The 21,500-nt window shown below is 45.5% G+C and overlaps 1 protein-coding gene across 3 annotated transcripts in view; it reads right to left on the reverse strand.

Moving 5' to 3' along the window:
* Nucleotides 1–476: 476 nt before the first annotated feature.
* The window catches only part of LOC119010326 (glutamate receptor ionotropic, NMDA 2C-like), a 48,375-nt gene continuing 27,351 nt past the window's right edge, over nt 477–21,500 (reverse strand). For 2 of the 3 annotated variants that reach the window (XM_037082382.1, XM_037082385.1), the window contains 9 exons: nt 20,234–20,445; nt 13,937–14,105; nt 11,685–11,838; nt 11,070–11,195; nt 10,145–10,374; nt 7,282–7,442; nt 6,627–6,814; nt 4,572–4,804; nt 1,823–3,367 (listed from right to left, as the gene is read on the reverse strand). In XM_037082382.1, coding sequence (XP_036938277.1) covers nt 1,823–3,367; nt 4,572–4,804; nt 6,627–6,814; nt 7,282–7,442; nt 10,145–10,374; nt 11,070–11,195; nt 11,685–11,838; nt 13,937–14,105; nt 20,234–20,445 — 3,018 coding nt within the window. Of the gene's footprint in view, nt 3,368–4,571; nt 4,805–6,626; nt 6,815–7,281; nt 7,443–10,144; nt 10,375–11,069; nt 11,196–11,684; nt 11,839–13,936; nt 14,106–20,233; nt 20,446–21,500 lie in introns of all 3 variants that reach the window. The other variant, XM_037082384.1, reaches the window with a different exon arrangement.

Here is a 21,500-nt window from a genome sequence, read left to right on the forward strand (position 1 = left end):
CACAATAAAAGCCCCATTATTTAGTCATTTAGATGCTTTTATTATGAAGCAGCATCACAGGAAACGTGTTTTCAGCAGCAGTCACTAAACACGACTCCTGAACCAGCTGAAACAGTAAAACGCAAACAGGACGAGAGAAACTAAACAGATTCAGGTAGAAGATACAAAACTACTGAGAGCTGAACACACTGACTTTTAGAAACGTCTTTCGCAAGAATGGATTTTAAAGTTCAGACGGTTCTTGTTACGTGTTGGATTCAGTTGCGAGCTGCAGGTCCATCGCAGGCTCGGCTCAGTAAAACCACCGACGGAAAAGCAAATCGGCGACTCGGTTTGACTCGGCGGGACCAAAAGTGAAAAACAGCAACAGCTCCCATGAAGTCAAAAACGTTTCAGACTACAGACAGAAAGATGAAGGCTTTTTTAAAAAAAAAAAAAGAGGCACGCATGCACGTTCATCCAAAAAGGCTCTTTAATTGGTCTAAGTGATTAATTACAGGGTGAGGGAGTCGGGTAATATAGATACTAGAATAGCTTTCAATTACCTCATTTTTAAATTTGATCATGTAACAGTTAAGAGGGGGATGAGGGAGAAAAGAGAGATGATGAGGGGAATATAAAAGAGTGGAAAAGAGAGAGAGAGAGTGATGAAAATCTTAAATATAGGCCAACTGATGAGAGTTAATACAGTAATAATAACAAATATTCCAGTAAATCAGCAACAGCTTTACAAAAAAGAAAATGTGCCAGAAGTGTGATTAGAAAATCTTTTTAAGAGTGACTATAAATTACTATTATATGTAGAATACATGAATATGACACTAACCAGCCTCAAATAACACAATTTCTCTATATCGATATAGTATTTAGATGCAGAAGTAATTGATCATGAGGCCCTGTGTGATGTTGTGCTGTGGCCTCGTTCTGAGACCCAGTGAGGAACAAAGAAACCCATGGTTTAAGACACCTAGTGCTGGTCAGTGCTGTCCGCGATACCCTCCGTCACTTTTTGCAGATTTGTGTTCATATGGACTGCTTTCACAACAAAGTTCTCTGCGTCTCCTCTGACTCATCACTAAATGAAGACTCGAAGGGTTTAGCTCCAAAACATTATACATCTTTTAAAAAGAAAGAAGAAGTTACCTGAAATTTATTCAACAGATGCCTCAAAATGATTATTTCATTCTAGAAAATGCTGCCGCTCGCCCGCGCGTCTGGAGTCAAAATGTTTTCAATATTGAACGTCTTTCTTTTTTTTTTGGAGTTAAACTCTTGCTGCTCCTCACAGATCCTGCTACACTGGCTGCTTTGTTTTTGGTGGCTGTATTTTTTTTAAAGAGACGATTCCCTTTTTTCCCCCCTCGGCTACTGTAAACAGTTCATCTACTCAAGGCTGAACCACCCAACCGTCCACGATAAAAAATATACACAACACACACACAGCATGAAAACTCTGGTTATAGTTTAACCATGCGCCAACACCGTGGACTGTTGTAAATCTTAGTGCACATTAAAGCACGAGGAAACACACAAGCGTTGTCGTAGGAAAGTAGCAAGTGAGCAAAAACCTGCCGACGCCGGCTTTCCACAGCTTTCTTCAAGGATAAATTGGTAACAGTGCAGTTTCCTTTTATTACTTTAGTCTACGTCAAATATGTCCTAAAACATCTGGTAAGTTTCCAGACTGAAACTTCTATTCTTTACCACAAAAGTCACATAGAAAATCCACAAAAACTTCAAGTCATGACTTGGCCCCTCGTTACATTAATCTAATCTCTCTACAGTCTTCTGTTAATCCAAAGTCTCCGTCTCATGAGATCCGTCAAACCTCAGACTCCAGACTGGAAACCCGTCGCCAGGGACGGAGCACGCAGGGGCTTCCTGAAGGTTGTCCTCCCTGACCCGCCAGGACCTCCGATCCAGTCTGGGATCCCTGATAGACCCCATAAGCCCCGTACACGCTGTCCTGGTACAGCAGAGCCCGCTGGCTTCCACATCTCCCACCACCGCAGGCCAGCAGCTGACACACTGGGCTGGGGCTCGGGTGGCTGCTGGAGGCCTGGCTGTGGTGCTGCAGGTCCAGGGGCCCGTGGTAGAGGGGTAGTCCGGGGTATGAGTTCAGGTACTGGGCGTACTGTCTGCTGAGCAAACTGGTGGCTCTGCGTACCATCCCACGCCCTAACCCGGTCCCGTGTCGGACTGCTTCTCCGTAAGTGGGGAGGTGGGTGGAGTTGGAGTAGCGCAGCCTCTGGCCCTTGCGCCCATTGGGCCTCCTCTGGTCCTCCCGTATGTGGAGGTAGGCCTGGTTCCGTGGGAGGCACAGGTTGTTTCGAAGGTGTGCAGGGTTGTAGGGCTTCGCGGGTGTGGTCGGCGTGATGATGCATGGGAACAGATCTGGCACGGTGGACGGTGACTGACTGGACAGCGATGACTGGGATTCGTCCAGCTGGCGCATCTGCTCGCTGCCCCACGTCGCTTTGAGGAACGAGGGGCGGCGGTTCCTGCGTCTGCCTCTGAGCATGAGGTCCTCCGGAGGCCAGGAGCCGTAGTTCTCCACCCGAGGACACATCCCCTCCCCTGGGTAGATGTTGTCAACGCTGGGGGCGGAGATGTGGTTCTCCTGGAGGTGATTGGCTTTGAGCTCACTCAGCGAGACGGGACTTTTGTCGCTCTTCTCCTGGTCCCTGTGTTTGATCCTCTCCATATCTCTGTCGTCACACTGGAAACTCTTGGACCTCCGTTTCCGTCGGGATAACCCTGCCTGAGGCGAGGACACCGGGTGAGACGCGTAGATGTCGGGTAGCTGGAGATCCGTGTAGGGAATGAATGGCGAGTGAAGATGGCCGTCAACGTAGAGTCTCCCGGTGGTCTGGTAGTGATGCGGGTGCTGATGAGGGAGTGGCTCGCCCACAGCTAAGTGAGGGGTGCTGAGGCTGGACACAGGAAGTGGCCGATCATACAGACACGAAGAAGAGTGCGTCGGAAGCGTGTAGCGTAGCGGCGTGGGCCTGGTCACACCCCGCTGCTGCTTCAGAGAGGTAACAGCCGCAGGTAACAGAGGTGGAGTGATGGAGCGCTGAGGGATCGAGCAGTGATTCTCCGTGATGTAAGCAAATCCTCCCGGCACGGCTTCCGTGGCCACTTGTGGGACACGAATAGGCAAGCTGCCGCCATGACGGCTCAACTGCTCGATGGTCTTGGTGGCGTTGTCCAGAGAGGTCTCCACATTGGCAGTGGAGACCAGGTCCTTGGCAGTGCGAAGCATCTTTAGCATGTTTGCTTGAGCGTAGTTGGAGGTCAGGTCCGGTTTGGCCAAACCAGACGAGCGCCCGGGTTCCTCGACTCCCTTGAAACAACTGTAAATACCCTGCGAGAAGACAAGAGAACGAGACAGAATCAATCACCTAATCATCTGGAATTTAATCAATAGTCAGTTTAGCCTTGAGCCAGCCGAGCGGTCCTGCGGGGACAAATCCAGGGAATTTGCGCACCTCTATGTGACGTTCCACCTCCTAACTAATAAAAAAAAAACTCCACTGGCAATAAAATGAAAAGAAAAGAAAAAAAAAACTGATTTCATTAATATCTCATTTTATCACCGAGGCAAGACTTAGTCACAAATTCATTATGCATTCTCCCGAGACTCAAAGAAAAACAGTTTAAGCTGAGAGGATTGCCCCAATAAATGATCACGGACACACACACACACACACACACACACACACACACACACACAGAACCCCTGCAGAACAAACCGTCTCTGCACGGACAAACAGAACCAAATCCCATGACTGCTCTCTGCTTACAGTTGGCTGGAAGATCCTGAAAGAGCCAAATTTAATTTGGCCCTTGGGGCCGCCCCGTACGGATTAATGATCAGATCGTCATTTAGCCGTTAATCTGATAAAACCCGGACCGAGGCACAATGGTGTAATTACACGGCAGTGGAGCACAGAGGCTGGAGTCCACAGACATTTTCCCTGGCTGTTACTTCAGCCAGAGCTTTTTTCTTTTGCCTCAATAACCACATTCCCAAACAACAGCATCAACACACTGGGTACTAATTTAGTCTAATTGCAAGCGAACATTAAGTAATCAAAGTTAAACGCTGAGTAAACACCAGAATTGGTGCTGCTTTTCTTTCCTTTTATCTCCCGTCTCTGCCCTCCTCTCTCATTCTTAATAACGCGGCGCCATTTTAAGCTAATATTTTAACAAGACCCTCCAATGATACCATGTAATTACATGCAAATTCACATCCATTTGCACCCATTTATCTTCACATAAAAGAGATTTCATGTAAAAAAAAAAAAAAAACCCCTGAAAAATAAAAGGCAACCGAGCATCCAGTCAGAATCAAGATAATCACCCAGCCAATATTTCAGTCACTCAGCCAAGCTGTTACTGAACTAATCCAATCACAGGCAGCCAATCAGTCACTTAACGAAATAATCAATGTAAAAAAATCAGTCAAGCGGTTTCTCGACCGCACTTCCAGCAATCAAACCAACCGAGAGCGACCCGGCTTCCCGACACAACAACCGATCAATCAAGTGATTAGTAACTCTCACCCTGCTGATGGCCAACATGAAGTCAAGTTTGCACGACTTGTGGAGGGAGTGTCGTAGTTTCCAGTAAAGCAGGTGTTCCCAGGCGAACACCAGCAGGCTGAGGCCCATCGCCACCAGCAGCATGTAGAAGACGCCCGCCATGTTGTCGATGTCCAGCTTGCTGCTCATCACCTCGTTCTTCTCGTTCTGGCAGATTCCCGACAGCCACACCGTCTCCAGGCGCTGGGTGTCTCCTGGAGGAAGGAAAACAGACATGATGGCTTGAAATAACCATTTATATTGTGTTGTGCTCTGCAGACAAGTTTTAAGACACGTTTACACATTCTGGTTGTTTTGTGGTTGCAGACTTCTTGCTTCCTCTAGGAGCTTTTTTAATGTTAATGTCCTGGGGGAGTTTATTTTTCCAGCCAAGGATTAATTATGTTTGGGGAAACTGTGATATAGTTAGCGTAAATAATATGGAAGGGCCCCGAAAGATCAAAGTGAAAGGACGCTTAATGCCAGCAGAGCTTAGTCGCTCACACAACTCACTCCAATGGTTCAATGACAGAAAAGCTTCCAAATGTAAACACGAGAATCTCAGACCGAAACAACTGGTTCAACTCTCTGTTCAACCTGCTCAGCACGTTTACAAGTTCACTGGCAGCACTTGAACGAATAACAAAAACTTACTGAAATCATAATTTATGTGTGTGCACATTTTTTAATGGGGCTGTTTTGGGCTGCTGCAGTGTGTTTGTGTGTTTTCAGCAGTCAGACGACAAAAGATGTTTTCTTATTTTCTTGTGTTTTGTATTTTTTGCGTGTCACGTATTTGCCTTGTCAGCCAGATACTAAGTAGAAATAAAACATAAAATATTTCAATATTCATACTATTGGACTATAATCAACATTTATTTAGTCGGTGTCATCAGCCTCTCTGACTCTCAGTTGGTAAGTTAATTTCTTCATAACACAAATTTCTTGGACAATTTCCAGCCACCGATCTTGTTTCGGGATGTTTACATGACGATAATTCAGATCTTCTCTCATTACAGCATTCTCAATATTTCCTAGAAATAGAATCACAGGGTGAGTTTTTTTGGGTTTTCACATCCCAAAATAGATTTTATACCTTTGTTTACTTTGAACCAATATGATTTCATATGTGGACAGTTCCAGAAAATGTGCGAATGGTCAACACTGTTGTTGTGCTGCAAGTTGCCTGCAATTTATTTCGGGTGTTAAATCCTTCCAGCAGAATTACCTCCATGCTGTTCTCTCCATTTTGCTTTAATATAGACTGTTGAATCTCCAGCATGATTCCTGATGATCCTTGATGCAAAGATGAGATGAATCGAGGCGTCTGACACAAAATGGTGCAAGCGTGCTGCACCGCTAATAAAGCTGCAAGTCAGTGCTGCCAGATTTTCCAAAGATGCTCCGTGCGTCGTGCTGACTGACTTTCAGGATGCCAACAAAGCATCTTTTGAATGAGAAGAATTAAACGCCTCCATCGGGCTGCATCACCAGCCGGCCTCTGAACAGGTGGCCTCCAGGTAGCTCGGCACATTTTATCCCTCAGTTACGCATCTTGACCACAAACACACTGTTTTATTGCATCATCATGGAAAGCTCGGAGTGTGTGTGTGTGTGTGTGTGTGTGTGTGTGAGAGAGAGAGAGAGAGTGTGTGGGGTGCTGTTAAGCTCTCAGAGGAGGGAGGATATTAACTCCACACCGGCGGCTGTCATGGTGAGAGTGTGTGTGTGTGTGTGTGTGTGTGTGTATAGGTAGAAAGGATAAGTGTGAGTGTGTAATGGAGATAATCATATCCCCAACACTCCCTGCTGTTCTGCAGGATATTAACTCTTCCCTGTAAGCCCACTTCCCTGCTGACAGACCGCACACACACACTGAACTGGATCGATGCCAGTCGCGTGGTTCCCGCACGGCGAGGACAGAAACCGACACAAACGGATAAAACACAGGAAAGTGTAGGAGTGTGTGTGTGTGTGCATGGCGGCGGTGGTGGTGGTGGTGGAGGGAGGTTGTGTGTATTATCATCATGTGCTCACCGTCTCCCAGGAACTGCAGCAGCGCCAGGTCAATGGGCCGTTTCCAGCGGGAGTCCTTCTGCAGAGCGATGCCGTACCCCGTGGTGGCGAACACTTTCCCGCTGCCGATGGTCACCAGCTTGCAGCCTTCGTCCTTCCCGGCCATGTAGTTCAAAACGGCGGCGTCGTAGATGAAAGCGTCCAGCTTCCTGCACGCAAACACACCATCTTCATTCCCGAGAATGTTTGGAAAGTTTCACAAGATGTTAAAAACATTTGAAAGGATTCTACAGTATCGGCGCTTTAGCATGTTTTATATGTTATATTGCTTCTGATCGCTTCCGGTCTTTTTGAGTCAGTCTTCATCAAACATCCAGCCGGCTTTTAAGAATTAGAATATTAAAATCTACACATGTTGTTGTTGTAAAGGGTTCAAAATGTGCAAAGTCACTTGAAGCTTTGTGAGTTTATTCTCTGTGAAGCTTCAGCGTCTGACAGCTCTTTACTGTACGAATGAAGCCGCAGAAGCAGACGTGACTTTTCTTTTTTCCATCTAAAAATACACCCGGCACATCGATTCCAACACAAAGAGTGTCAGATCTCTGCTGTATCATCTAAACTATGATCTGTTAAATATAACCTCTTCTCTAAATCGTGTAATTTGGTAAACATGTACCCGGTTTTGAGGCTCTCCAGAGCTTCTTCCACTCCCTTCTGGTTGTACTTTATCATGTGCGTGTGCATGTCGAGGTAGTTGCTGCGGATGTTCCTCTCCGTGCTGCCGTTTGGGACGGTCCCGAAGCGGAAAGGAGGGTAATGCTCGTGAGGTTTCTGGAACTGTAGAGAGAGACGGAGGAAGAGGAGAGAGGAAGACGGGGGAGAAAGATATGACAGAGATGAGGAGAGGGAGACAAGAGAACAGAGGGAGGTGAGAGAAGACGAGATTCGGTAAAGTGTCGGGGGGAGAGAGAAGAAGGGAGAGAGGAGACAATGGAAGGAGAGGGGAGAGACTGAAGGAAGGGGAAGACGGGGGAGGAAAGAAGGTAAGAAAAGAAGAGGGGTGGATGGTGATGAGGAGAGAAGAAGGAGAATAGGGAGGGATGATATTTTGAAAAGCAGAGAGAGAAAGAGAGAAGACAAGGAGGGAAGAAGAGAGAAAAGAGTTTGGAAAGACAGAAAGGATGAGGAACGAGTAGAGAGGGAAGGAAGTTGGACAGGAAGAAATGGGAGAAGGCAGGAAGTGGAGAGAGGAGAAAGAAGGGAAGGAAAGAGGGGAGGAAATTGAAGCAGTGCAAAGAAAAAAGGAGAGAAAAATAAAGGAAGGAAACAAGAGAGGAGACGAGGAAAAGGAAGTAAAGAGGAAGAAGGTCAGACAGGAAATGAGAAAAGAGGAGATAGAGAAGGAAAGGAAAGGAAAGGAAAGAGGACAGGAGAGGAAATGGAGAAGAAATGGAAGCAGCCGAAGACAAAAGACCAAAATAAAAGGTAGGAAGTAGGAAAGGAAACAAGAGTGGAAAAGGAAAGAAACAGCAGAGATAATTGAGAGTAGAGGAGGAAGTAAAGTGAAAGGATGAAAGAGGCAGAAGAGTAGAAGTAATTGTGAAAAGAGGAGAGAGGAGCTGAGCTGGAGGACGAGGAGCTGCTCAGTTACAAACCAACAGATTGATTCACTTCTGCGCCTACAGACGGTCCCGATCCGGTTCAACCCGCTCGCAGTCCGACTCCACATCTCACCGCTCGACGTGTTAACGCAGCGCGAGGACAGAAACACTCAGTTACTCCTGGTAACCTGCGTTATCATCCAGCCTGTTAGATCGCCGGGGTTTCATTCGGCGCCGGTATATTTTGTACCCGAGTGGATCAGCTGTAGTAATTATCACAAGTGGGAAGACAAGTGCTTGTCGAGGTGAGTCGAGTTCAGGGAAAATGAGTCTGTAATCTCTGAATCAGCTCGTAGAAAGTTTCCTGAAGTGTTTAATACGATTCAGGAGAAACACATGGAACAAAAACGACATGTTTTAACCTTCGCCGATCGTTTTGCTGCGTCCTCACATCCTGTTACAAAAAAAATCATTTATGCTCGTCAGGTTTGTCCACAGTCGTGTTATCGACAGGCGGAACAACACATTGATTTCCACTCTTTCCGTTGTGTTTATGAACAAATAAAAGACATAAAGAAAAACACCTGCTTTATCCTTTAAACCTGCGGGGATGTGAACCCGGCACTGAATCCACCCACTCCTCCGTCACGTAGGATCTGAGGAGGCCAGCTGAGGGTGATTCATGTTGGTCCCTGATGCTGTGGGACTTAACACATCTGCATAAAGAGTTCATGTAGTCAGTTAATTCACCCGTACATCACGCCGCTGATCCCCCGCTGGCGTCGCTATCCGGCTCCTCCGAGGTCGAGCGTTCCTGCTACAGAAATGTGCGGCTGACGTTTTCCTCTTCGACTAGTTTGACATTTGGCGATCTTGTTTTAACAGCGTGAGTGAGACGAGAGATGGAGGCGGAATATTGATGGACGGACCGAAATACTTGACAGGACGAGCGGAGACTCAGACACCATCTGTATTGACAGACGGCGGTAATTGATTAGTCATTCATGCCGCTGGGTTCCCCGCTGATAGGAGAAAGGACAGAGACGTTCGACAACAAAGTTCTTTTACTTGACTTGATCTTAAAGGCTTTTCCGCGACTCCTTTGTCTCTCTCTCTCTCTCTCTCTCTCTCCCGGTCACGGTTTGTTAGGCGATGCAGATTGATGGACGGAGAAAAGAGGAGATGATGTGGCACGAGCTGGATTTAAAAACACAAAGACAGAGAAGGAGGTTTTTGCTCCATATCTCCACAAAAACAGCCTGCGTTCTGCACGCCTCAAACCTCTTTTACACCAAATTAGCGTGAGTTCTTGAACCCAGTTCTGTCGTTTGGATCCTCGGTGCTATCTGGCCAACCAGCCCACGACTCCAACAGGTCTGAGCAGAGCCATTAAAACCAGGATGAGTCATAATCAGAGGACGTAGCACAATGCAGGACGATCAGCAGAACAGGACATGCCCACTTCAGTCGGCACTTTGTGAGAAGGAAAACCTGCTGTTTGTCGGTTCTGAATCAATTTACTTTTGGTCGGTTCACAATTTGGCGCACAGACAACAACCTTGGAGCCAGAAGAGTTTAGCTTCCCGGTCAGAAAATTACCCGGCGCTGGCTAACTTCTGGTCTGAAAGACGGAGCGTCCACAATATTATTTCCAAGTCATCAGATCGGATCGTTGGGTCGGGACACGGCCAACGTTTCTGTTCATCACGGATGAACTTCCGTCTCTCTGGATTTGAGTCTCTGATTCTAATCGCTTTTCAAAGTACATCCAAATGTTTTGTTTCTCTGTCCAGACTTCTGAAATTCAATCTGGATACGTCACCGAACTCAAATGAGCTTCAAAGCCTGGCGCTGGTCCTGGAAGCTCGACCAGAACAGAACTGGATCCATGTTGGTGGAACAGGGGGGCCGTGTGTTTTTTTTAATTCACTCCCTTACCTTTTTGTCCGAGAGTCCAGACACCGTGTCGATGTATTGCTCCTGGATCATGAAGGCAGCCAGGTTGGCAGTGTAGGAGGCCAGGAAGATGACAGCGAAGAAGGCCCAGACCAGAACCATGATCTTACTGGTCGTCCCTTTTGGGTTTTCAATGGGGACGGAGTTGTTGAAGACGATGCCCCACAACAACCACACCGACTTCCCGATGGTGAACGTCGGACCACCGGGAGCTGAGGAAACATCGGGAGAGGACAGTCAGAGACGCTGTCGATACGACATAGAAAACAGAAATCTGATGTTTGTTCCTTCATAAAGTGAGATACGCTCATTCTGTGAGTGTCTCATCTCGTGGCCTTCTGCAAAACTTCCCCCACCACAGGAACAATTTCACCGCCTCGGCCCGTTTCCATCGCTCTCTGCCACCGTCGCTCATGTGCAGCGGCGGGAGGGCGCCACCGCCATCAATCACACTTTCGATTAGCACGGCGGCGAATGCTAATTAAAATGGGAAAATGACCTTTCGGACCTGGAGACGAGGCACACGCTCTGTCGGCGTTGCATTCTGGGATTGATTAGCCCTCCCCCCCAAAAAAGAAATCCTGTTGAGGGAACTGCAGGAACATGCAGACGGGAGCTTTACTGTGTGAAGCACTTTACAAGATTAGCAAATTCATTTCATGCATCTTTTTTCTTAATGATTTTTTTTTTATTTCACAGCTTCTGGCTATTCTGAGGCTTTTGGTGGAGACAAATAACTCCATTTTTCTTTTTTTTTTTTGCCATGAAACACTCAGAAAACAGAAGACGTTGCAAAATATGTGACATTATTAAGGTATAAACACAAATCTGTGGGCTTTACTTGGGGGATATTGATCCTGCAGTGATCGGAATAGATTCTAAAACAAAAAAAAGGTCTTAAACTCACACTTGGCGCTGATCAGGCTGCGGTTGTAGCCGACTGGACTCAAGTACTCGAACACAAAGACTGTGATCGCCACCACGGTCAGGCACATCACAAACATCATGACCCAAACCGCTGGGCTGTAGGGCTCTGGAGGAGGAAGAGGACGAGGAAGAGGAGGAGGAGGAAACATGAAGGATTAAAGTAAGTCTCTTTTTGTACTTCCTGCTTCTTAACCTCAGCCTGTGATGGGGGTCAACATATGTGGTAGGGGGATAGCTGATGAGGAAATGAGAAGACAGAAATACACTTTTGAGGATTTTTTGTGCTGAATTTTGTTGTTTGGGGGTTTTTGGAGAGGGGATTTAGGTGTGTGCGCGGTGCGTAAGGGGATTTAGTTGTAGGCTACAGTTATCGGCGGGATAAAAGCTTAATGGGAAGTTTTCCTGAAGCGTCTGCAGAGACAGAACTTGTGTAAGTAGGCCACACCGGGAGAATGTGGTGAGAAACACGACGGTGGTCCACACGCTCTGTGCTGTACATCAAACCTCGAAGAAAACGGATGTTGTGACCGGTTTGAGTTGGCACAAATCAGAACGGACGGAGAAGAAGAAGCTGTTGTTGTTTGTTGTTGCTCACCGAGAAAGGCGGAGGGCGAAACTGTCCCGTTGCTACGGGCGACCATCACGCTGATGCCCGTCTCGACGAACGGCACGGAGAAGTCGATGATCTCCGAACGCTCCTCGTTGATCGTGAGCGAGCCGATGGCCATGTCAGCTCGTCGGTACACAACCTGAGAGGAGACAAAGACGAACACAAGACGTCAACTTCTGCAGGAGTCACGTGCTTCTGTACCAAACTAGTTAAAAATCCTGCAGCGTAGAGCTGAACAGGTGAGTTTATCACAGCAGAACCGGCTCCCTGGTGTCCAAAAAGACGACCTGCCAAGACCTTCCTCGCTAAAAAAAACAAAACAAAAAACAAGAGAGCAAATCTGAATTTTCAGTAACACAATCCTCTTTGAAAGCAGACGCTCACGATGCAGCACACACTTTGTGCTCCGCGGTGAGACTCTAATATCGGCTGTCTGCAGAGATACGAAGAAAATATTTGTCTCATCGTCATCAGAGCAGAGAGAGAGAGCACGCTGCATCTCCAGAGTGCTCGTATCCAGGCTTGCTTCTCTGAAAAGCAGGAATCTTTTGCAGAAACAAAATCTGTTTTTTTGTTATTATAAATGTGGCGCACACACACACACACACACACACACACACACACACACACACACACACACACACACAGATACAGACCCAGAGCAAAACGCCTGCAGGCAAAGAAACACAAGCATGAAGGCTCCCAAGCAACACCTGTTCAGGGCATTTTTGCTTCAGATCCAGCTGTGTTTGATGTGGCTCGGTGTGTGTCAGCACATGCACGGCCTCACACCACTGACCCAGATAAAAGCCATCAAAGAAAACTCTCTCAGCCGAGGCAGCGCGAGCGTCACTTAACACACCGAGCATCATCATCATCATCATCATCATCGTCATCCTGCGACCACGCTGGAGTGATCGGTCGATGAGTCGCTCGAGCTGCCGAACGATTAATCGCTCCGGTCGTCTCTTGAGCTAAAAATTTCAAACATTTCATGCTTCCGGCATCTTAAACGTTGAGGATCTGACACTTTTGTCATTCCTGACGGTAAATGAGGAGTTTTGGGGTTTTCAGGCTAATTCATTGGACGAAAGAAGCAACCTGAAGTCCTCAGTCGTCACCACGTCCGTCTACTTAAGAGCTGTTGTCACTTTGGGCTTTTTATAATTTCTTTGACATTTTAAAGACTTAAAGATGATTCAATTAACCATCAACTAAAGAGCCGTCCTTCTGTGAAGCACTCACACTATTACATCTGTGTGGCAGCTGCACAAATTACCTCATTATTCTACGATAAAATCATGATCATCACCAGAAGAACAGCCGTGTTTCAGTCTCATAACATTGTGTACGTTGTTCTCATCATTAAAGACGCACCCTGATACTTTTTGACGAGACAATTCAAAGATTTGAAGATTTGAAAGTTGTTCTTCCAAATTATATTTGTGTCATTTCTAGTCAAATAATATCAGACACGATGAGCAAACACACAACATTTATTTTTAGACATCAAATCTCATGTCAAGAGAAAATAACAATCATATCTTCGTAAATTTATTGATGCAAACGAAACCTTGTATTTATTTTTCTGTATTCTGTCTTGAAGAAGCATTTCATGTGATGCAACGACGGATCAGGTTGTTGAGATTGAATTTGGACTCACATCAACGCTTTTATTTTGTTCTTTTTAAAAGTTAATTTTGATATTAAAGCAGCAAATGACAAACGTGCAGCCTGAACATGTTCTAGTTTCATCTGGCTGATTAGCTAGTTGGTGGAGACCAAACAGAGCAAAAAGGGAAGAATATTACAACATAAATCAGAATTGATAATAATTGATCTCAGTGTTTCCTGCCGTTTGCAAACACAACTGTGTAAACATGTGTAAACGTCTTCCTTCTTTCCATGACCTTGTCCTTGTCTTCTGACTTGATTTCTTTGTTTTAAAGTTATTCCTGACCTCAGCTGGATTACTCTGATTAAATAAACCCGTTATATAAGAATGAGAATATTTATCTGTTCCTCAAACCGCTGGTCAACATTCACTGTCTGAATTCTTCCCTCACACCTTCTAATGTAACTAGGCCACAACGTAGCCCAAAGCTAGGATTTCTTTTTTGTGTGTTAAATCTGGATGAAGATTTTAAAACACCTTGCTCTAATAACAGTCTGCACACGGTCAACACAGCAACACCAGCTGCTGCGTTCAGGGATTTATCCGTCCTTAAATAACTCACCTCCCCGATCATGCCGTTCCAAGTACCGTGGACCATCTTGCCGTGTTTTCCGTTGGTGACCAGGTAGAGGTCGTAGGAGAACTTGATGGTGCGCGACAGCTTCTTCAGGATGTCTATGCAGAAACCCTTACAGCACAGCTTGGTGTACGACTCAGAGTGGCCGATGATACTGTCAGAGAAGGACGAGGGCAAACCAGCGTCATGTAAAACAGTAAATACAGTTTGGTTTTTTTGTGTGTGTGTGTGTTTTTAACATCGTGAGATCCAAAGCCTCCCTCTGTGGCAGCCGGGGACGCCGGTATCTTTAGCTTTCTTCAGACTGAAAGCTGTTTGTTTTTTGTTTCAGACAGCGAGCGCTTAAATACGCTCAAAGCAGCCAGCGGAGTGAAGGGCAGGCGCTGGCTGGTTCATTAGCCAAAATCAATGTCTGTTAACAGGGTGTCTTTTCGAAGAGACGGAGGAGAGCGCCCCGAAACACAAAAAAAAAGTACAAACACACACTCAGAGGAGCTGGCAGTGGATGGCTGAGTGACTGTGATGGCCTCTAATCAAAGGCCATTACGGTGTGTAGCTCGCTTCCTCCGTGCGGCCTCGCTACTTAATGGGGTGTAGACGGAGAGAACAGAAGGACGGGAAATGGCGGAAAAAAAATAATAGAATAAAAAGATAATGGAGAGCCACTAACAGCGACAGAGGACGATGAAAGTTACAAGCAGACAGAGTTGAAAATAAAGACTAGCTGCCGAAAAAGTCTGAATCACACTTTCTGTTTGTGTGAAACTCCGGCATGTCAACGAGTCAGCACGAGCATGTGAGTGAATAAATGAGCGTGAGACGTCGAGTCAAGAGAGTAATTAATGCACAAGTTGATTATTTTCAACAGCGCGAGGGTTCGTTTTTTTTTTTTTTTTTAGATGGAAACTTAAGTGCTTTCTGAACGACTCGCTTCTTTTCACGGGAGTCAATAGCTCCGATAAACGCAGCGTTAATTAACTGCTGCAGGAGCCGGCCACCTGTCGTCGTTATACACACTCCACTGACAACACACACACATGCACAAACACACTGAAAATGTGCCATCTCTCTCTCCAACACACACACACACACACACACACACACACACACACACACATCGTACAGTATCCGCTGAGAATAAGCAGCAGTTGTGTTGTGTCGTGTGTGTTCTCAACAAAAATGCCCAGAAACTAGCGCAGCGTGGAGGGAAGCACCATGAGGGAGTTCGACCGGAGAGGAGGAGGATTCTCAGGTGAACAGCAGACAGGAAAAACACACGGCGAGACAACAACGAGGCCTGACAGGGCTTCAGATTCAGTTTGGAGGGGGAAAAAGGAGGGCAGGAGCAAAGGAGGACAGAGGGAGGAGGAGGAGGAGGATATTTGAGCTTATCACCACTGTGATCATGTAGGAATAATGAGGCAAGCACTGGAAAGTTAATTTCCTGCAGCCACTGAATCACAAATGATTATACATCAACTATCCAGAGCCACTAAAGTACATGTGGACAGCCAAACGTTACATCCATACCCCGGAAAAATACACAAAAGGACGGCAGTTTTCCAAATAATGTTTGTTTAAATTTTTGGAAGCCTTCAACAAACACCGACAAAGATTCAAGTCCACGGTTGAGTCTTTGATGACGCCAAGACAAAGAGGAGCGAACATGTTTTGTGAGAGTAAGAAGTGCGAAAAATAGAACAATTATCTGAATAGTCCAAAGACGCCCGACCACAAACCATTAAAAATAAGCCCAAAACATAAAGTTACAAGTTGGCGCACAGCAACTTACCTGCAGACAGTCAGAGCAGGGTGAGGCAATATGTCGACGATGTTAGATTATATATCTGTGTCGTCTCGTCCTGGTTTGTGATGTAACTTAGCAGATTGTCGACTCTGTTACTGATGAATATTCATCATTGTTCAGTGTTCATATTCTGTGAAAGTACTAGTAGACATTCCAACAGTCCTGGTTCAAGATCCATAAAGAGACATTTGGTTAAAAATACTGTGATTTGATTTTGTCTGTGACATTTCGAGACATCGTCCATCATGATATCAGCTAAAAATATTGCTTGAATATTATTTGAAGGTCTTAATCAGAAGAACGAGATGTGTGACGTCGCGCTAAGCCTGCTGATTTTTCTGGTTAAACGTTCAGTGGGAGAAGTCGTGTTCACTTTGTGTAACGAATTGTCGAGTACAATCACTCCAAACTTTAATCAAATGATTGAGTTCTGGTTCTCCTGGAGCTCCTGAAATATCCAAGATCTTCCTCTTTACTTCAACCGTAGCTGGAGGAAAATAATAAAAATATAGCGCAGAGGATGCAGGAAAACATGAGCGCGGTCCATCATGTCGTCTTCTTGTCGTATGACTTTTTCGTTCCTCCTAGTTTTATCTCATCTCAGACGAGTCTTCTTCATGTCCGACTCGACTGTTAAATGTTTATTCTGTGACATCGTCTTCCTGAGTTTCCTGCTTTTGCTTGTTTGTCAAACAACTTTCTAAACTTTGCTTTTACAATGTGCTCTACAACTAAAGTTTACTATTATTTCATCATTGTCCACCGTCTACGTTTGGCCACGTACCCAGAAAAGCAGCAAATCCTCACAACCAGCGAATTACATGAAACAATGACTCACTTGTCAAAATTCTTGGCGCCACATTTTCGCCCTAACGACAATAAAATGGTGTACGTATTGTTTCGGGACATTTCGCATCTGGTCAGTGCGCGTTGTGCTACATCGCACCGTGTCACGTCGCCAAGCTGGATTTCAGTGCGGGACTCCTGCTCTTAATCAGGGCAGAGAAGGTGGGCTCAGCTTTCTGGCAAAAGCAGCCGTCATCTGTCCAAAGAAAGGATTTTTAATGAGCGAGACAAAAAAAAGTTTTAATCACGCTAAACATCTGCTCTGCGGGGGGAAGCTGCTCAGACCACACAGCCAGATTAACTGATTTATGGAGCAGCAGCCTTCTCTCCCCCAGATTTCTTTTCGCTTCTTCCTGTTTTGTTGGTCACCGTCCAAATGGGACACGCCAGACAGAGAGAAATGGTGAGAGAGAAACCAAAAAAAAAAAAAGAAAGAAAAAAAGAGGGTGGGATGGAATAACACTGTCCCCGTGCTATGACAGATGTCCCCATGTCGGACAGATAAATCTTCTTTACTGGCAATCAATGTGCCATCGCGCCCAACAACAGCCGCTACATATCTCCCTCTATAATTAATGTGCCAGCCATGGTCAGCTGTGCAATCTGCATAATACACACACACACACACACACACACACACACACACACACACTCACACAGATACATGCCGAGTCACTGAACTTGAACATGACATTTGTACGGTTAGTTGTTTGTTTCCTGATGTTCAGCTGATGAAGTTAAACACATCGTAAACGTCTTGCGCTCATGATCAGAGGCGCATTACATTCAAAGTGGGTGCCAGCAGCTCGTTAGCTTAGCTTAGCATAAAGACTAGAAACAGCTGTACTGGCTGTATCTAAAGAGTGAAAACAATCCTCCGGAATAAAGAAAAGATAGTTTAGCTAGCTGTTCACAGTCTCTATGCTAAGCTAAAGCTCTGCTGGTTATCACTTCATAACTGTTGTAAAGATGTGACGTGTTACGGCTGCACGATTTGGTTTATGGCGATTATTTTGATGAATAGTGATGCGATAAAATTCATGATTATTATGGATGATTCAATTTTACATCCTAATCTTCATTGTCATTGAAAAACTAGTAACATCATGACGCTGTGGTGTTTCTCCTGGTCTCTGCCAAACAAACAAACAGTCTGTTTACTGTATTATATCCACCGTGTTTGTAGATTGATACCATTCTCACACCTGTCCGTTATATGCGATTAGCTTAGCTTAGCATAAAGACTGGAATCAAAGGGAAACAGCTAGCCTGGCTGTGACCTGTTAACAGCACCTCATTGTTTTTTTTAGGGAATAAATGAAAGATTATTTGGCTAGCTGTTTCCAGTCTCCGGTCTCCTCCATTTTGGCATAAATCAAACAGTTTTTATCTGTTTCTGGACACGTGTTCATCTTCTGATGCTTCACACATGACGATTAAAGGAACTTATGATAAATGTGTATCTGCCTCTGGATTTATTTGTCATCTATTTTCTTTCACAGGGTCGGGCTACAGTCACAAGACAAACTTGTCTGTCTGCTTTTCAGTTTTACAGTGGGGCCAGATAAAAGCTTTACAATGTAGAGTGATTTTACCCTTGTTCCTCGGATATTATCCCATCTTTGTATTGAAGCGTTGAATCAAAACAACTGACAGACAAACAGGAGAGTGACGAGGATCACACTCTGGTTAGCGGCGCTGCTGTTGGTTGTATTATTGAGCGAGCTCCCGTGCTCGCAGGTAAACAACATGGCAGCATGAATACATAGTAAAATAATCAATAACAGGCAGAGAGAAAACCTTCTCTTGAGAATTAGGTTAGAAATAACAAACCTCTTGAGCGAAGCGAGGCTGAAGTCTGAGCAACAACAACAACAAGAACACACCAGCATACAGAGCGCACGTCAGCCCGAAGACCTCTGAATAAGTCATGGAGTCAGAGACGTGTTGGGGCGTCGCAGGTCGGCGGTCAGCTGACACAAAACCTCGTTCGTTAACAGGTGAAGAACTTCTGTTTGTCCTCTCACACAATCACACATGAGTAATAGATCCTGTTAGGACGGCTGCTGGTGAACAGCTTGTTTCTGGGCCGTGACCTCAGAGTTGATGATTGAGATCGAGAGACATCCAGGTCCGGTCTCAATATATGTTTCTGAAAAACCTTCCCATTCAAGAATTAGTGTTTTCTTTCATGATTGTGAGAACATTGAAATAAGAAAGCTGTTATTAATCATAAACAGACACAGTTATGTGCTGCTTCTGAGCAACATCAAGGAGCAGACGCCACCGCGACCCGCTTGGAGGCTCGGTTCAACCCGACACAGTAACACTGGGGATGGAAAAACAAATCAGCGCGGCAGAAAGTGCTGGTAACATACGTCTTACTGCCGGTGCAGTGTCAGCCGCTTCTCCACAAAAAACACAATAAGGAAATATTGAAAAAAACTAAATGGATCACTGAAAAATCACGGTGGATTCTGAAGACAAGCGTTGCTACGAGGGTTTCACCTTCATTCTGAGCTCCCATCTTTCCATCTCAGAGCCCGACAGTATTGATTACAACAGGATATCATAATGACAAACAGACAAGACGGCTTCTGTTTCCTGATTGTGTTTTTATTGGTCCAGCGGTCAAAAACACTTCTGTGTGAAAACAACACAGCCGAGCTGACAAAGTGGTTAACACTCGTTTTACGACCGATCTGAAATGTAATCACAGTCCTGACAGAGCTGTACTTCTGTCGTCTCTGGCTGTTTGAACATAATGAAGACGTCGCGTCTTCCTGACGAGCGCCAGTCGCAGGTACTCAGAGGTAATGGCTGTTTAATGGCTGTTTTCTGCCATGCTGCGATCTGTGTTTGACATCGGAGGTGTGTTTTTAAAGTGCTCAGACGCTCAGCACACACAATTAGGCTGTGTTTAATGAAGTGTGGAGGTTTGCAGTGTCGACTCAGAACTAAACTGGGGCAGAGAGAGCGAGAGGGAGGGTGCAGATGTCTGTGGGCTCAGATCGACATGCTGCTGCCGATATCAGCTCTGTGCTTTGGTTCCCATATCAAAGTGATGCTTTACTTTGAGAACTGTGTTTCTCTAAACGTCTTCTTATCTAACAAAAGCTCTCAAAAGTTTCAATGTTGTCTGACGACAGGCAGCCAAACGACAACTTTGCCTCGACAAAAACAGTCTAAAATTGGATAAATGTTTATTCAAATCACTTTCTGATCAGATGATCAACAAACGAACCTGACAGCTCATTGTTCACCTCAAAAACAGCAGCGAGAAAACAGCGTGGGCTCAAGGTTCGTCCCGGAGCTTCTGGTAGAAATGGACCTTGAGTTGAGGCGGTTCTGTCAGCTGCTGTTGTCCGAAGTCAACAATGAACCGTCAAGCTCAACTTTCAAGTCGACATGGATGACAAGACGTTTGGTTTGAACACAGAACCACAAACCCGAGACTAAACACGCACCACCAGCTGGACCTGAGTGCACGTATCTGAAACGGACCTTGAACAAACATGTAACCTGCGCAACGTTCGGCTTCGAGACACATTTCAGTGCGTCTCTTTGCTCACATCGACACATCTGTGCTGATGTGACGCTCTGCAGGTGTGTCGGTGTCGCTCGTGTACCTCTCTGTGCGGTTGGACTGGCGCCTGCAGGGCACCGTGTTGCGGACGCAGGTTCCGGTTCCCGGGTCCACGTTCTCCACCATGACGAAGGGATGCTCCTCCAGCGTGGCCACGGTCAGGTGACGGTCATCGGACACTTGCTCCAGGAAGCTGCCGTACCGAGGCCAGACCGGGTAGCGGACCTGAAGGATCCCTCGAGCGTACGTTCCCACCTGGAGAGAGAGAGACCAAGAACTCAAGTCAAAGTTTTGAGGCCCGGACAGCTGAGAAATGTAGTCAACGTTCCGGCATCCTTCAAACAGCAGAACACAGAGAAGTCGATTCACAGCTGCAGCGCTCTTTTTAATGGTCGGAGTTAATATTAAAACTGCAGCTTGTTCTTGAAAAGAATCGATTGACAGCCGTAATTGTGATCGATTAAGCGATCCAGCAGGACACAACGAAGCCAAAATCTCCTACAAATCTAAAAGCTGCAACATTAGATGATACGTACACATTAATACGGATATATAATATTTTAAACGCATGCTTTTCGTGTAAAAGTATTTTTTGATTACTGATTTCTGAATACCTCGTCCACCTCCATGTGTTTTAATCAGAGCCGCGACCTTCTCTGCATGTCGACCTCTTCTCTCGTCTCTCTCGACTTTACAGGAACAAAGATTTTTTGATTTTTTTTTTTTTTTTAAGGAAAATTAGCATCTGCTGACCTGGAGGACGAGCATTAGAAGATGAAAGATGAGCAGCGTTCATTAATGCATGCCGAGGAGACGTCCAAGTCTTTGAGTGAGAAACTAAAACAAAAGAGCAAACCGACTGCATCGCATCAATAAAACATCCCAGCATGTGTTCACTTCAATCTGCGTTCATTTTGTTGACTGATTATTCAATTATTAATTCTCTTTTTTCAGCCGAATAAACAAATTGAAATGTCAGCGTTTATAAATGGGAGCTGCTCGTGTGATTAGTGTTATTCATCATGTGTTTAAATGTGCGCTGCTTTGAGCAGATTTTCTCTGATAACGGAAACATGTTTTTGTGCCGATAAATCGAGAGTTGACAAATTGATCTCCTGACAGACGACGATGTCGCGTAACAAGGTGACGTAATGAAGGAATAAAAGCAGCAGAATCAGTCAGAAGGAGCCACTTTGGACCAGAACTGCTGTATAATGTCACATCACACAATGAATAATCCCATCGATGTCGGCGCTAAAGCTCAGTGAAACTCTCTCCGCGAGATTTCAGGACTGTTTGTCACATCAGCC

The sequence above is a fragment of the Acanthopagrus latus genome, chromosome 20, assembly GCF_904848185.1.
Source record: "Acanthopagrus latus isolate v.2019 chromosome 20, fAcaLat1.1, whole genome shotgun sequence".
In the NCBI taxonomy this organism is placed as follows: domain Eukaryota; kingdom Metazoa; phylum Chordata; class Actinopteri; order Spariformes; family Sparidae; genus Acanthopagrus; species Acanthopagrus latus.